The sequence below is a fragment of the Carassius auratus genome, unplaced genomic scaffold, assembly GCF_003368295.1.
Source record: "Carassius auratus strain Wakin unplaced genomic scaffold, ASM336829v1 scaf_tig00025248, whole genome shotgun sequence".
NCBI classification, from domain to species: domain Eukaryota; kingdom Metazoa; phylum Chordata; class Actinopteri; order Cypriniformes; family Cyprinidae; genus Carassius; species Carassius auratus.
The window spans coordinates 10,999-25,874 of record NW_020525404.1 but is presented as its reverse complement, the minus strand read 5'-3'; the positions used below and the strand labels follow the sequence as shown (position 1 = coordinate 25,874).

At 36.3% G+C, this 14,876-nt stretch overlaps 1 protein-coding gene across 1 annotated transcript; it reads left to right on the top strand.

Moving 5' to 3' along the window:
* The first annotated feature begins 1,347 nt into the window (after positions 1 to 1,347).
* Positions 1,348 to 11,404, top strand: LOC113078313 (transmembrane protein 180-like). Its single transcript, XM_026250632.1, has 9 exons — positions 1,348 to 1,496; positions 4,820 to 5,074; positions 5,775 to 5,854; positions 5,938 to 6,387; positions 7,424 to 7,544; positions 7,657 to 7,753; positions 8,387 to 8,558; positions 9,281 to 9,474; positions 9,978 to 11,404. Exons 2-9 carry the CDS (start codon positions 4,910 to 4,912, stop codon positions 10,211 to 10,213), a joined length of 1,515 nt encoding a protein of 504 aa, XP_026106417.1. The 5' UTR covers positions 1,348 to 1,496; positions 4,820 to 4,909; the 3' UTR covers positions 10,214 to 11,404.
* The last annotated feature ends 3,472 nt before the right edge of the window (positions 11,405 to 14,876 follow it).

The following is a 14,876-nucleotide window of genomic DNA, read 5'->3' as shown; positions in this document are numbered from 1 at the left end:
AATATTCATGAGAGACCACGCCCAACTGCTTTGTGTCGCAATGTCACTTCACTAATGCATAGGTTTAAATGATCTTATATTATTAAAGTTTTTGAGAATGCAACGGACTTGTGCATTCATCAGAGATTTTTGTACGACCATTGCGACACGGACACAGCCGTTTCATTTGTATCGGTTGCCATCTAGAGGTTAATATAAAAAATGCAGCATGTCAGGGCACGCCGGGGCTAGTTGTCACATGGGAGGCAGGACGTAATGGCTGTATTTCAGTGACAAGTCATTACTTGTTTTTTCTAGCAGCGATTTTTTTTCTTAAAGTAATGTTAGATTCCATTTTCTTGCCCTTTTAAAAAAAGTCCTCTATAAAATAATATCAATTTACTCTAAAATAATACAATCTTATTTGTGCTTATTTGGATAGGCCTATATATATAAAAAAAATTACACAATATATATATTTTGCTTGAAGGGTATATTTCAATGTTCCTGTTTTGGAATTGTTTCAAGTGTTTACAATTTTACTATGGAAAATAATTTAAAATATTGTCGAGTTATACATACATTTAATAAATAATACATAAGCCTATATTTTAATGTGGAAAATGTCTGACTCTATTTTCTTCATATTTATGGTATTTTTTATGGTTTAACATAAAAATACCAAATAATGTGACAATATAAATATATATATTAGTCATGACTGTAAAGTATATGTTATTATTCTGTATACTACAATACAAAGCTAAATTCATACTGTTTAATTGAAATTAATGCTATATATAATCATGATAATTTATCATTATATAATATAATTAAAATATAATTTGGTTTGGCTGAAAAAGGCCTCTGTAAGGCCTGAGCTTTACTTTACTTCTATCTTTATTTATGAAATTTCTTATTACGTAAATAAAAAATAGGGTAACACTTTATTTTAATCTGTTCTTGTAACACGTATTACATGCACTCACTATAATAAATTAGGCTATAAATATTCATAATTACATGCAAGTAACCCTAAACCAAACCCTAATCCTAACCATAAAGTACAGTTAATTAATATAACTTAGTGCTTAAATGCAAAATTACACTGTAAAAATGACACCTTAAGATAAAGTTTTACCAAAATTAGCTTTAGTTTCTCGCATGCCCATACAATATAAAAAAACGTGGCCATTATCAGCTTGGAATAGTGCATTCATGTTTGCATTTCCTCCTTATTTATTTTACAGACTTTACTGCTATTGAAAATTATGTGCCATTTAAATGGCCACAACAACGTAGCATCAATATTCCCAGGTTACTAAATCAGTGTGTGGCTGTCTATGTGTAGATGGCAACTGGATGATGATGAGGAGGAGGAGCAGGGAAGACTCATGACGTCACGGGCTTCCTCGTCCAACACACGACACGTTTCGATGTAACTGTGAAACCTAGAAACGTTTACAGCGCCTGTTTTGATCATCAGGTGATTGCAGCTTTGATATCAGACTCACATGGTAAGTGTCTAAAAGCCTATATGTCTAAAATCTCCTACTCGACAGTTCGTCTGTTTTCTGATCAGCTGGTTGAGTGGGTTCGTCTGTGGGCTGTGACTTGGTAACTTACACGTCGCATTGCTTGATATGAAAGCGGATAGCCTGCTAGCGAGCTTAATTTAGAGCAGGATTAGTAGTTTAAAGGTTAATTTAGGTTTAAAGTGTCACGTCGCGGCTCGAACTCATAGTTTAATAAAATATTAGTGATTTTCCTTCAGCTATAATGATTCTCTGATCAAATTCAAACACTCGCAGTTATGCGAGGTGAATTACTATGAGTAGAGTCGCTAATGTCAGCGGCTAGCACAGCTCTGCTAGTGAAATATTGTATCATTATGGTAGTGAAAATGTAACAACGTATCATTCAAGGCGAAGACATTCGGTTATGGAATGTGTTTTTAAACATGTTCTGGAATATTAAATGAAATATCGAAGCATAATCGTCGAGTTGAAGCAGCCATTCCAACGTTTTCAGTTTCTCTTTTTTAACCGCTCTGTGTTTTAAGTGTTTTGAATCGGTAATATGTTTATGCCTCTAATGAATATTTACTTACAGGTTCAGGAGTCTGACAGTGTGATCAATGGCTCTTTTAATCATGCTTCAGGGGTAATTGTTTATTAGGAGAAGATGGAGTACGTGCGATGAGTTGCATACATTAATGTTATTTTACATTAATAAAACACATATTTTGGTGAACAGCTTTAAACAGATATATCAAGGAAAGGCTTAATTCTACTTAATTATAGGTTATGACAAATAATAATAATGTTATGTGTTTTTTGATACATGGAAATATAAAATAGTGGTCGTGTTAGTTATGGGATTTTAAAGGAATTATTGTGCCCTTTAAGATCCATCACTCTACTCAACTATAGCTGATGACAAATAATATGTGTGGCATGTTTTTTTATTTTTATATATGGTAATATTAAATAATTAAGAAATTGTATGATTCCACATTAATTGTTGTGCCCTTGAATTAATAAATACACATAAAATAGTGCCAATGCTCTGATGACATTTAAAAAAAGGCTTCATTCTACTCAATTATAGGGTATGACATAATATCTGACATATACATACACACACACACACTCACACATGTTTGTTTTTGTGAAAAGTGGGGACATCCCATAGGCGTAATGGTTTTTATACTGTAGAAACCTTATATTCTATCGCCCTTCACCAACCCTACACCTAACCCTAACCCTCACAGGAAACTTTGTGCATTTTTACTTTCTCAAAAAAACTCATTCTGTGTGATTAATAAGTGTTTTGAAAAATGGGGACATGGGTTATGTCCTCATAAGTCACCCTCTCCTTGTAATACCTGTGTCATACCCATGTCATTATACAGAGTTGTGTCCTGATATGTCACAAAAACAAGAGCACGCACACACACACACACACACACACACACACACACACACACACACACACATATATATATATATATCTCCTATGTGGCTCTAATGGTTATTCTAACTTTGCTACATAACTTTACATCTTCTGACTGAAAACAATACAGACAAACAGAGTTCTCTGAAAGCTATTTAGCTGTTGGTTTAAGTGCTAAAGCATTTGTGTAAAAAGGGTGTGAATGTTTGATGTTTCGGGCAAATAAATGACTTTTCCATCTATGTGAGAATAGTTCCCACGCATCCTGATGCTCTGGAGAACAGACACAGGTGGACAACCTGTCACCGTAACAAAGCGCTGCCAAAACGTTGGTCTTTTGCTCCGTGGCACTTGATCTCTTGTCGGATCAAAGATTGCTGAATCGTATCGGCTGGGAAGCAGCCAGCTGTCCTTTAGAAATGAGATGAGGTTAGATGAGATGAGAATCAATGCATGCAACGCGATCCAGTGACATGTGTTTTGCTTCTCCGCTTAGATCAGATGGAAATCAGGCCTGGAGTAACAAGTTCACTCATATGTTTATGGTACTTTAACTGTGCAGAACTGTAATTCATTGTTCTCTCAAAGAGCTGGGGGGCAAGGTTATTTTAAAGTTGTTTTAACTATAAGAGGAGGGTGTTTTCAACGAATCCCAGGACTTGTGTGAGCTTGCTAAGCATGTGAACATCAGATGTGCCAGCCAGAAAGCATTGTAATTTACTTTTTGCTCTGCCATGTGTGCCAGGTCAAAGTTGGTGATATTTGCAAAAGGTTGTCTGTCACGGATGTCCAATGTTAAAGAAATAAAGGATTCTCTGTGCATGAGGAAATTCACATGACTCTGGCACAATACAGTCTGCTCCACCCTTCTATTGGAAAGTGTTCAATATTTGATAGGAATCGCAGGCCCCAGCCTACACGAATGCTGCTCAGGTTACATCTCTCATCAGACCCCAGAGGAATCTCTGGACTGAGTAACAATGTTTGTTATTGTCATGGTTGAAGCTGGGATGAGATCATCCAGCTCATTAAAATCTAAAGTTCATGTGCAATTACACTTCTCCGTGGGATTTATGGTGACTTTTCTGCTAGGAATGGTTTTACAGGCACAGTGTGGAGGTGTGACCCGGAAAGTACTGAAGAATTGCTCACATGACACTCTATGAAGCAGTCCAGGCTGTTTTTGTTATTATGAATATGGAAAATGGGCTGCCTTCTTCCCAAATTCCCCATAACACTCTTCATGGGAAAATAAGTAAGCTTTTTTTTTTAAGAGAGAGCCTATTTTTTTATACTGGTATTTTCTGATTCATTTTTGATTTGAGAATAGACTTGTTTTGAAACGAATTAAACATGTTTTAGTATTTCATACCAAAAAACCATAATTTGCTTGACTAACCTTGTAAAAGTTGTGATTTTAAGCATCTTTGGTGATGTTTTTCCCCTGACTTTCCCCGACATTGTTCTTATTTTAGCTCCGAAGGTTTCTGTCTTATCTGGCTTTAGCTTGTTTTTCCAGATTCATATCCAGCAAAAGTGCTGAATCATTAAAACAAAGCAAAAGCTGCTTGATAATGTGCAAGTGAACATTGCAAGTGAACGACGCCTTGCGGTGCCATCCCAAAGAAGTTAAAAATCACTCTCCTGGACCTTTTCCTGGACTGTGCCCAGCTGGTGGAATGACCTCCCAATCTTAATTCATATTTTCAAGAAACATCTAAAGACTCATGTTTTTCGCCAGCGCTTAGCCAACTAATTTTAGCACTTTTCTTTCTTTTCATATATATTCCAGTCTAAAAACAGCCGACAGACATTACCCAGACTCATATTTTACACAATAATAGACTGCATGTGTTTGAACTGGTTGGTTTGTGTTTGTTTGCAGGGGTGGATAAAGTGATGAGCCCCCCCTGCCCGGCCTGTGGGACCTGTAGAGCGCTGCGTGGGCAGGAAGAGCGGAGAGAAGTAGTAAAGGATGGGAAAGAGGGTATGGGGCCTCTGCCAGGGCGTCTCAACGGCTGTGCTTTATGGCTCCCTGGCTCTGTTCGTCTCCATTCTCCACAATGTCTTCTTACTGTATTATGTGGAGACCTTTGTGTCTGTTTACAAGATTGACAAGTTGTCGTTTTGGGTGGGAGAGGTAGGTTTGTTTAATGGCTTCTTCAATTACTTAAGATTCTTAAATTGTAAAAAAAAATTCTTAAAAATGTGTATGTTAGATCTATTATTATTATTTTAAAATTATATATATATATATATATATATATATATATATATATATATATATATATATATATATATATATATATATAATATTATTATTATTATATATTTATTTTTTTTTATTTTTTTTTAAATGTTTACCATTCCTAAGTTTGGGGTCACTAAGGTTTTTATTTATTTATTTTTTTAAGAAAGAAGACTTTTTAGGAAACGATTAATTAATCTAGAGTGATGGTAAAAATGTTTTACACAATTTGACAATAGCTTTTAACATTAATAATAATAAGAAATGTTACTTGAGCTCCAAATCAGCATTTTAGAATAATTTGTGGAGGATCATGTGACACTGAAGACTGGAGTAATGATGCTGAAAATTCAGCTTTGCCATCACAATCAAACAATATGTAAAAAATAGAAATCAGTTATTTTTAAATTGTAATAATTTTTCTAAATATTTCTATTTTTACTGTGTTCTTGATCAAATAAATGAGAGAATATGAGACTTAAAAAAAATAACAGACCCCAAATGTTTGAAATTCTTATTCATTATATTCGACTAAAATGCTGCTGTTTTTAACATTTTCTTTTCTGTTTGTTATATCATTTCTTTATCCCAGACTGTGTTTCTGATATGGAATAGCCTGAACGACCCTCTTTTTGGCTGGCTGAGTGACCGCTCATTCCTGAGCTCTCCTCAGTAAGATTATTCACTCTCTTCAAATTGGAAATCCATATTTCAGTAGGTACATGTCTCATTTAAATCTTTGTTTGACTGTTCAGGTCTGGGTCCCAGATCACGTCCCCTGAGGTGGTCCTGAAGCGTCTGCAGGCACTCTCCCGTAGCGGGCCTCTCTTTGCCCTTTCGTTCCTTTCCTTCTGGGTTGCCTGGACCTGGCCTGGACTGCAGTTCCTCATCTGCCTGTGCCTTTACGATGGCTTCCTCACGGTGGTCGACCTCAACCACAACGCCCTCCTGGCCGACCTGGCCGTGTCAGCACATGACCGCACACGCCTCAACTTCCACAGTTCCTTGTTCAGTGCGATGGGCTCTCTGTCCGTCTTCCTCTCTTACTCCTTCTGGAACAAGGAAAACTTCTACTCCTTCAGGCTCTTCTGCGTGACTCTAGCCACTCTCTCAATGCTAGGCTTTTTTGTGGTTTCACGTCTCCTGCGGCACCGGTTTCAGAACGAAGTCCAGCTACGCAAGGATGAGAGCCAAGCACTCACTGAGTAAGAGCATAATTTTTTTTTTTTTTTTGCGTGCTAAATGTTACTTGTCGTTTAGCAGTTACTTTTCATCAGAAGCAATTTATACCACACTAATTGCAGAGCCGGTCCCCGTGGAGCAACCTGGGGTTAACTGCCTCACTCATGGGAGGAATGTTGAGAGCGCTGGATGTGAACATTCAGTATTTGTGTTACCAGTACATCTTCTCAAAGGAATATTTTACCCATCATTTACCACATATTAATCACATACCTATATTATTTTCTACTATGAAACATTAAAAGAGTTATAAGACAGAATATTCAAGAAAATTACGATTATTTGTACAAAAAAGAACCATATAATTACCTTATTTTCCAGACTATAAGTCGCACTTTTTTCATAGTTTGGCTGGTCCTGCGACCTATAGTCAGGTGCTTATTTATCAAAATTAATTTGACCTGAACCGAGAGAGATGAACCAAGATAAAACATTACCGTCTCCAGCCGCGAGAGGGCGCTCTAGACTGCTCAGTGCTCCTGTAGTCATAGACTGAAGACATAGAGCGCCCTCTCGCGGCTGTAGACGGTAATGTTTTCTCTTGGTGCTTGGTTCTTAATAAATGCGATTTATAGTCCAGTGCGATTTATATGTTTTTTTCCTCGTCATGACGTATTTTTGGACTGATGCGACTTATACTCAGGTGAGACTTATAGTCCGAAAATACGGTAGTGTATTACAGCCTACACCATCTTCACATAATGCCACATATGAATATTTGGCCAAGATACAGATTAATAATCTGGAATCTGAAGGTGCAAAAAAAAAAGAAAATAGTCTTTAAAGCTGAAGTCCTAACCAATACATATTACTAATTGAAAATTACATTAAAATATATTTATGGAAGGAAATTTAAAAAATATCTGTGGAACATGATCTATACTTGATGTTCTAATAATTTTTGGCATAAAAGAAAATCTGTGCTTTTTAAGACTGGTTTTCTTCTCTTCTCTTTTGTTGCCTCCCATTGGATTATTCATCCTTATGACGTCCTCATAGACTGAGTGTCGGTCAGGCTCCTTTTACCTCACCTGAAAAGCCAGTCACTCTTGGGAAGTATCTAAAGCAGCTGTCACACCACAAGAACTTTATGTGGTTTGTTTCTATGAACCTTGTACAGGTAAATATGAGCAAACATGCACAAAAGACAAAGCTAAAGTGGTATATCCTGTTATCATTCAGTTAGAGAACCAATTATATGAGTTTTTTTCCCTTTACCCCACCATCTGCAGGTATTCCACTGCCATTTCAACAACAATTTCTTTCCTCTATTTTTGGAGCACCTCCTGTCAGACCATATCTCTGCCTCAACCGGATCCTTCCTGCTGGGTAAGACCAAACCAAATCATTCACATGAACGCAGCAACGCCAGCTATGTAATATCATCTTTTTGAAAGAAGTCTCTTAACCTCACCAAGGCTGCATTTATTACATGAAAAATACAATAAAACAGTAATATTATGAAAAACTATCACAAGTCCAAACAACTGTTTTGTGATTTAATATATTATTAAATGTCATTTATTCCTGAAAACTGAATTTTCAGCAGCCGTTACTAAAGTTTGCAGTATCACATGATTCTCGGGGCTCAAGAAACATCACTTATTTTTATCAAGGGGACATTTTTTTTAAATAGAGCTGAATAAATAAGCTTTCCATTGATGTATGGTTTGTTAGGATAGGAAAATATATTTGAAAATCTGGAATCTGAGGGTGCAAAAAATATATACATTATATATACATACACATATATACATATACATATATACATCTTTGCTTAATATCCTAATGATTTTTGGCATAAGAGAAAAATGGATCATTTTCACCCATTAAGTGTATTTTTGGCTATTTGCTACAAATGTACCGTGCTACTTATGACTGGTTTTGTGGTCCAGGATAACCATGAAAACCGGGATTTATTTTTTAAATACAACTTTCTTATTTTATTTTCCTGTGACACAGGCATTTCTTACATTGCACCTCATCTGAACAATCTCTACTTTTTGACGCTGTGCCGAAGACTGGGTGTCTATCAGGTTGTCCGCGGGCTCTTCCTCCTGAAGTTGGGTCTCAGTGTAGTCATGCTCTTAGCCGGAGCGGACCACGTCTACCTGCTCTGCATCTTTATTGCTAGGTGAGAAATGAACGTTCCACGAGCCCTTCAGCCTCAGACTGCAGGTGTTCTGCCTCTTATGTGATATGAAATTCAAAACATTATGAACCTTTCAGTTATTGGATTTTGTTTAAAAGGAGCAGGTGTGCTTTTGTTTGCTTGCTAATCCATGTTGGTTCAAGACTTAAAACGAAGGACTTTTATCCATGCTAACAGACAGAAAACACACGTCTTCTCTGTATTGTTACTGTGAACTGCATGACATTGCCAAACAGGGAGAATATATCATCTTGAATTTTGGATAAGGAAAAATCTGTTTCGTCCTTATATGTACGAAATATTTTGTCATGTCATATTCATTCATTTTAGACCATTTAAACTAATTTTAGTAAACTTTCTTCAGTTTTTTTTAGCAATAACAAATAATCTAAGTGGTGATAATGTGCAAAATTATACATATTTTAAAGCATATAAATATTTATTCATTTAAACAAGCACCATTTAAAAAAAATTACAGTTTACAGTTAAGTAAAATTGCTTAATTACGGTACGTGCATGACTTTATGTGCTAGTCTATAACTTTGACAAAAAATCACAAAACCAACATCACATTTTCAGTTGTTGACACTAATTGATTAATAAAAGGATTCTTGTTAGACGAGAACAGATTTTGACGATCTTTCCTCATCATTTGTTTTCATCTATGTTTATAATTTTGTTGCATTGCTGGAATCTCTCCACAGTAATCGTGTCTTCACTGAGGGCACTTGTAAACTGCTGAACCTGGTGATCACAGACTTAGTGGATGAGGACTTTGTGTTGAACCGCCGACAACAAGCAGCTTCCGCCCTGCTCTTTGGGATGGTTGCCTTGGTAACCAAGCCTGGCCAGACCTTTGCCCCTCTTCTTGGTACCTGGCTGCTGTGTCTCTACACAGGTGTGTGTGCAATGAATAAATATGCATAACACGTAACATTCACATCTAATCATTTAGCAGATGCATTTTCTAAAGTGACTTACAAATGAGGGAAAACGAACCAAATGTTTCATGTATCAGGAGCCAACAATATATATATATATATATATATATACACAAGTCTCTTGGGTTTCCCAAGGCTGCATTTATTTGATTAAAACTATATTAAAAACGGTGATATTATTGCATTTTTTCTCAAATTGTTCTATTTTTATAATTTTTTTTAATGCAGTATACAACTGTGATGGCAAAGCTGAATTTTCAGCCTCTACTCCAGTCTTCAATGTCACATGATTCTTTAAAAAACAATTCTAATATGCTGATATGTTGTTAAAGAATGTTTCTTATTCCTATCAGTGTTGAAAAAGGTTGCGCTGCTTCATATTTTTGTGGAAACCTTGATAACACTTGTTTCAGGATTCAAAAAGTGCATTTGTGTCTCATCATCCCCTATCATTTTCCAGGATATGACATCTTTGAGAGGAACTCAGTAGCAGAAGTACCGATTGCTGCTGCTGCGGTCCCTGTGCCACTGCGTCAGGGTTGTTTTTATCTGCTGGTGTTCGTGCCCATTTCCTGTGCCCTTCTGCAGCTGTTGGCGTGGTCTCGCTTCACTCTGCATGGGCAAAGACTACAAAACATTAAGACCCTAAGGCAAGGTGCCCAACACAGCCACCTTATTGATGTCAAGGCTATCTAATGTTCTTGTATGCATAGGAAGAGAAAAGAAAGATGAGTCGTGGACACTCCCCAAGGCCAGGCGTGCTGCCAACAGACCATGAGTGGAGAATAGTGATGCCAAATACTGCAAGAGACACTCAAGAGAGAATGTATGGTCCCATACAATTGAAACCTGCCTTAATTTACTATGTTAGCTAAATGTTAGGTATTTATATTGAGTATGTGACCAAAAATGAATGGCCAGTTTAACCAATCTTGTGGTTTGGGACCATATTGAACCGTACTGCCCCCAAACCGCCTGTTCTGAAGTTTATAATGTATAGTTATATGGGTTTATAATCGAGCCAAATCCAATCAAATCTCCCTAGCCTGTATGTTTTAACTTTATCAAAAAAACACACTTTGTTCTGAGATAGGGCATGTTTTCAGTAAGTTCAGCAGCATTCCAGGGTACATGATACAGAATTGCTTTGGATATCTATGGTGTTTCTTTTATACTGTCAGGACTTTTACATTTTCTTTTTAATTCGACCAGATATAAAAAAAAATTAAGATATGAAGTTGTTTTGTGGCCAGTAACATCTTTTCTTTTTTTTTTTTTTTTTTTTTTTACATTTTTAAATTCATTCAGTTACTCATTGCTATCAGTGATTAATATTACTGAAAAAGTATGAATATTATAGTTCACATGAACGTAAATGCAGACTGTGTGTTGTACTAGCATGTATAACTACCTTATTTTTGTACCAAATGTCCAGTTTCACTTTATTTTTGTGTTTTAGAGGCAGAGTTGTCAAGATGGTAATTAATTCCTAAAAGTTTTGTACAAGAGTTTTCCAAATTAAAATTTGTATTGCCAAATTTATATTCATAAACTTTTAGTAAAAACACAATTTTTGACACATTCGTGAAATTGCATTTCCTGAGTGATCAGTGAGAAGAAAGAAAGAAGACACGTCTTAATATTTTAGACCTTATATGGTTAGTTTTTTGTCCGTCAACTACTGGTTGGGGCGCAATAAGCATCTGATATGTTATTCATATTTCATGGTTATTTATTGTAGGAGACATTTTAGTTATTTGAGAAATTTTTCAGATTTTACACAAATGTGTGTAAGTCTGAGCTGTGGCTTTGGCTGTATAAGTTATTATAGTGCTGTTGACCATTGTTCGAATAATTTTGCTTGCAAATAAATGTTTTATAATAGTACTGGTATGTTTTGCTTTGCTGAATTAATGCTTTGAGGCAAATTTGTAGTTACTGGTTCAGCATTAACCCATTTTAAACTAAAAAAATATATAATAATTTGTATAGGCCTACAACCAAGATAAATAAGTATAGACCTGGTGTAGAATATAAATACCTGAATGATCCAACAAAATTGAGGCACCACATGACTAGCTAGGTGCAGGTTTCAAATTACTTTGTATAACTGGTTCCCATGAAGACACAGCATACAGAACAAAAAGCCTCGAGAGCCTTCAGCTTTCTGTGAAGAATGTGTAATAACATTTACAGTACGAGCAACTGCTCGTCAACTCAAAAACACTTATTAGAGATTCTGAATGTGACTTCTTTTTTCCTGTACCGTCTACGTCACATGTCGAGTAGTTTGAGTAGTTTCCTATGTGGGAAGGACTGGATTATGTCAGCGAATTTAACAACTTCATGTCATTACAGCTTGAATAAGAAATCCCCGTGATCCCCCATCTCACCCATCCCTTGAACCGAGCATGTTTTTGGTGATGACGAAGTTCCTCTTAAAAGGGCAACAACAACGGATGTAAGCTGTTCAATGAAACCTATTCACTCATTTGTAATGGGAAAGTAGAGCTGGTATGATTTGAAATTGTTGATCTTTCTGTGATAATCAAGGTCCAAATGAAACCAGCCTTTTAACAAATCTAAATGTGCAAAATAACACACTTTTTTGATAAATGTGGCTTATTAATAAAAGTGGGTCCATATTTGTGTATCTATAAAACTATCTTCACATCACTCAAAATAGATCCAGTAATGTTTTGTTCATGAACAAATCACTGATTTGAACAAATGTTTTGAATGAATCATTCTGGTTCACTTCCAAGCACTGAATTATCATTTTTGTTCACTGAAGCCTGTGACGGCTTTCCTGTTTTTTTCTTGCTATAATATGAACCAATAGATTGGAAGACACGCAAATGTTTATAAAAAAATAATAAAACTGAATGATGTACTCACAGCTGGTTGTGTAACCTGCAGAAAATATCACTACTAGAAGTAACATTAAAACTAAAACTAAAATTAAAATGACAAGCACAAAACAAAATTACTAAAAAGTAAAAAAATAAATAATTATATTTGAAAAATATTAAATCTAATTTATATACTGTGCATTAATAATAATAAAAAAAACAATAAAAACAAACATATATATATATATATATATATATATATATATATATATATATATATATATATATATATATATATACTGAATAATTATTAGTTAGTTTATTAATTATTATTGGTAGTTAATAGTCAGTGAATCATTGATTTTAGTGAACGATTCAAAGGATTCAAGTCACTGGGATATTTCAAAATGCCCACTAATCTTCGCGTTATTCCGGTTATTTCCCCGATGTGGATGCCCTTTTAAACAAAGCCCCGCCTCGTTGCTCGAAGCCCCTCCTTTTGGCATGTCAAAGCTGTGATGGAGTCACGTAATTGGCGGAGTGGTCTCTGTGAGGGGAGGAGCGAGTGTGAAGCCGTGTGTGTATAGAGGTCGGGATCGTTGCGTCACGTCGCAATGCATTGTGGGAATCGCGGTACAGAAGTAGATGTACTGTATAGTAGGCATTAGGTAACGTTGGTCATTTGGTCATTAATTTTGATTATTTTTTGGAAAATGGTTCAGTATTGCTGTATTGTGACCTGCTGTAATCGGTTTCATGATCGACAGGGCAAACGCCTCGTGAATCATATTAGTTTTCAACATTTTCCTACTTGGAAAAAAAACACAAGGTGTCTGAAATCACCAAGAGGCGTCAGATGGCTTGGGTCACCACTGTACGGAGGGAAACCATCACCTTCGATAATATTATAATACATAGTTATGGTGAGACATGTTGTGTATGGTCTCTCTCTCTCTCGCACATACACACACACAAACTCAGACACAAACACATTACGTTTTCTCTAGTTTTTGGCCAGTAAGGGAGTCAGTTTAGTGTCTGTATTTTTTGTTTAAACATTTTCTTTTGACCCAATCCTGAACTTAATTTGCTTTTTGATATTTTTGTGCTGACTGTATTTAACAAATTTGAACAACTTGTTTAAAAAAAATAAAAAACTGGAACGAACTTCAAAATAGGAAGTTAAGCGTCTTGTTTTGGTGAATGGTGGGTTGTGTCTGAGGTGAATGTTCGTCAATATTATACCGGATTACAGAACTACCGGAGGAAAACAGTGGATTTTTGCAAGTATGATAGGTGAGTAATTACTCCTGAAGTGTAACAAACCCGCATAGACAAGCTTCATAGCTCGCAGAATCTGATAAGTGTGTGTGTATGTGTCACCACTGATGCTTGGTTAATGTTAACATTTCCTTAGTGAAAAAGATTGTTTTCTCCACGTTTAATTTGCAGATCCATTTATGATCTGCAGGTGAGCCTCCAGTGACTTTTTGAAAAGTGAAAGTGACATTTTTAAATTGATCGGAGGTGTAAGCGCTCACTCCACAGACCCGGTAGGATAAATTATCAGGGAAACTGAGGCTTGGTAAACTTTCATGTGTTCATAGGGATCGATTCCGCCTACAACCTCTTTTTTTTTTAAGTAGCGTTGTTTGGCTTCATTATTAAGTTTGTCCGTATAGGTATAGGCAACTTTTTTTGTCACGTTCTATAACTTTTTCTGGATACTGGCTATTATCTTATTACAAACCTGCTTTGCGATACCTCTAAAATGGCCGCCGTTACCCACAATGCACCATTCCATGACGTCTACGCCCGAGCTCTATAGAAACTCTCTTTTTCTGTCCCTGCATTCCAACCCTCATCAAAGCCTGAACGAGAGAAGAGGAGAAAACCATAAATAATACCATGGTGAGATCGGCCCGTTCTGAGGATCGACCCATGGATGCACGCTCTCAGCAATCGGCCGCGATAGGACTCGGAAAGAACGAAGAAACGCACGCCTGTGATCCACTTTTGATTTCTTTTAAGCACTAAAGCGGAGAGGCTTGATGGGAGCCAAACAGAGACGGTTTCTTTTTCATTTTTAAAGAGGGACGCAAGATGGCAGATGACAGACTCCAATTGTGAGAATCACTCCGTTTCGCTTTAAAATCTGAAAGACTTTCTGTTCATTTTGGAGGTGTAAATTATCGGAATAAGACTTAATTTTTTCCTCGCCTGAAGAGATATCAAAGTAAAGGCACTCGGCAGTCCAGTTTCTCTAGACTTGGTTACATACCAGTGTATGTTCTCTCTATGTTCCTTTGTTATAATGAGGGATGCGCGGAGTCTACACATATGTGTAAGAATTGACCGATTGGTCTAGTTAAGATCGTTGTTTTCTATGAAATTCAAATATATAACGCCGCGGGGATGTGCGATATGAATATTTTAATGTAAAGTGTACAGCACGTCTGTATGGAGATCTAGCAGAACCATTTATAATCCTCTTTGGGAATAAAATC

Coding starts and splice junctions, on each gene's coding strand:
- LOC113078313 (XM_026250632.1), top strand. CDS start 4,910: ATGGGAAAGAGGGTATGGGGCCTCTGCCAGGGCGTCTCAACGGCTGTG. Junction 5,075..5,774: donor TGTCGTTTTGGGTGGGAGAG/GTAGGTTTGTTT, acceptor TCTTTATCCCAG/ACTGTGTTTCTGATATGGAA. Junction 7,754..8,386: donor AACCGGATCCTTCCTGCTGG/GTAAGACCAAAC, acceptor CCTGTGACACAG/GCATTTCTTACATTGCACCT.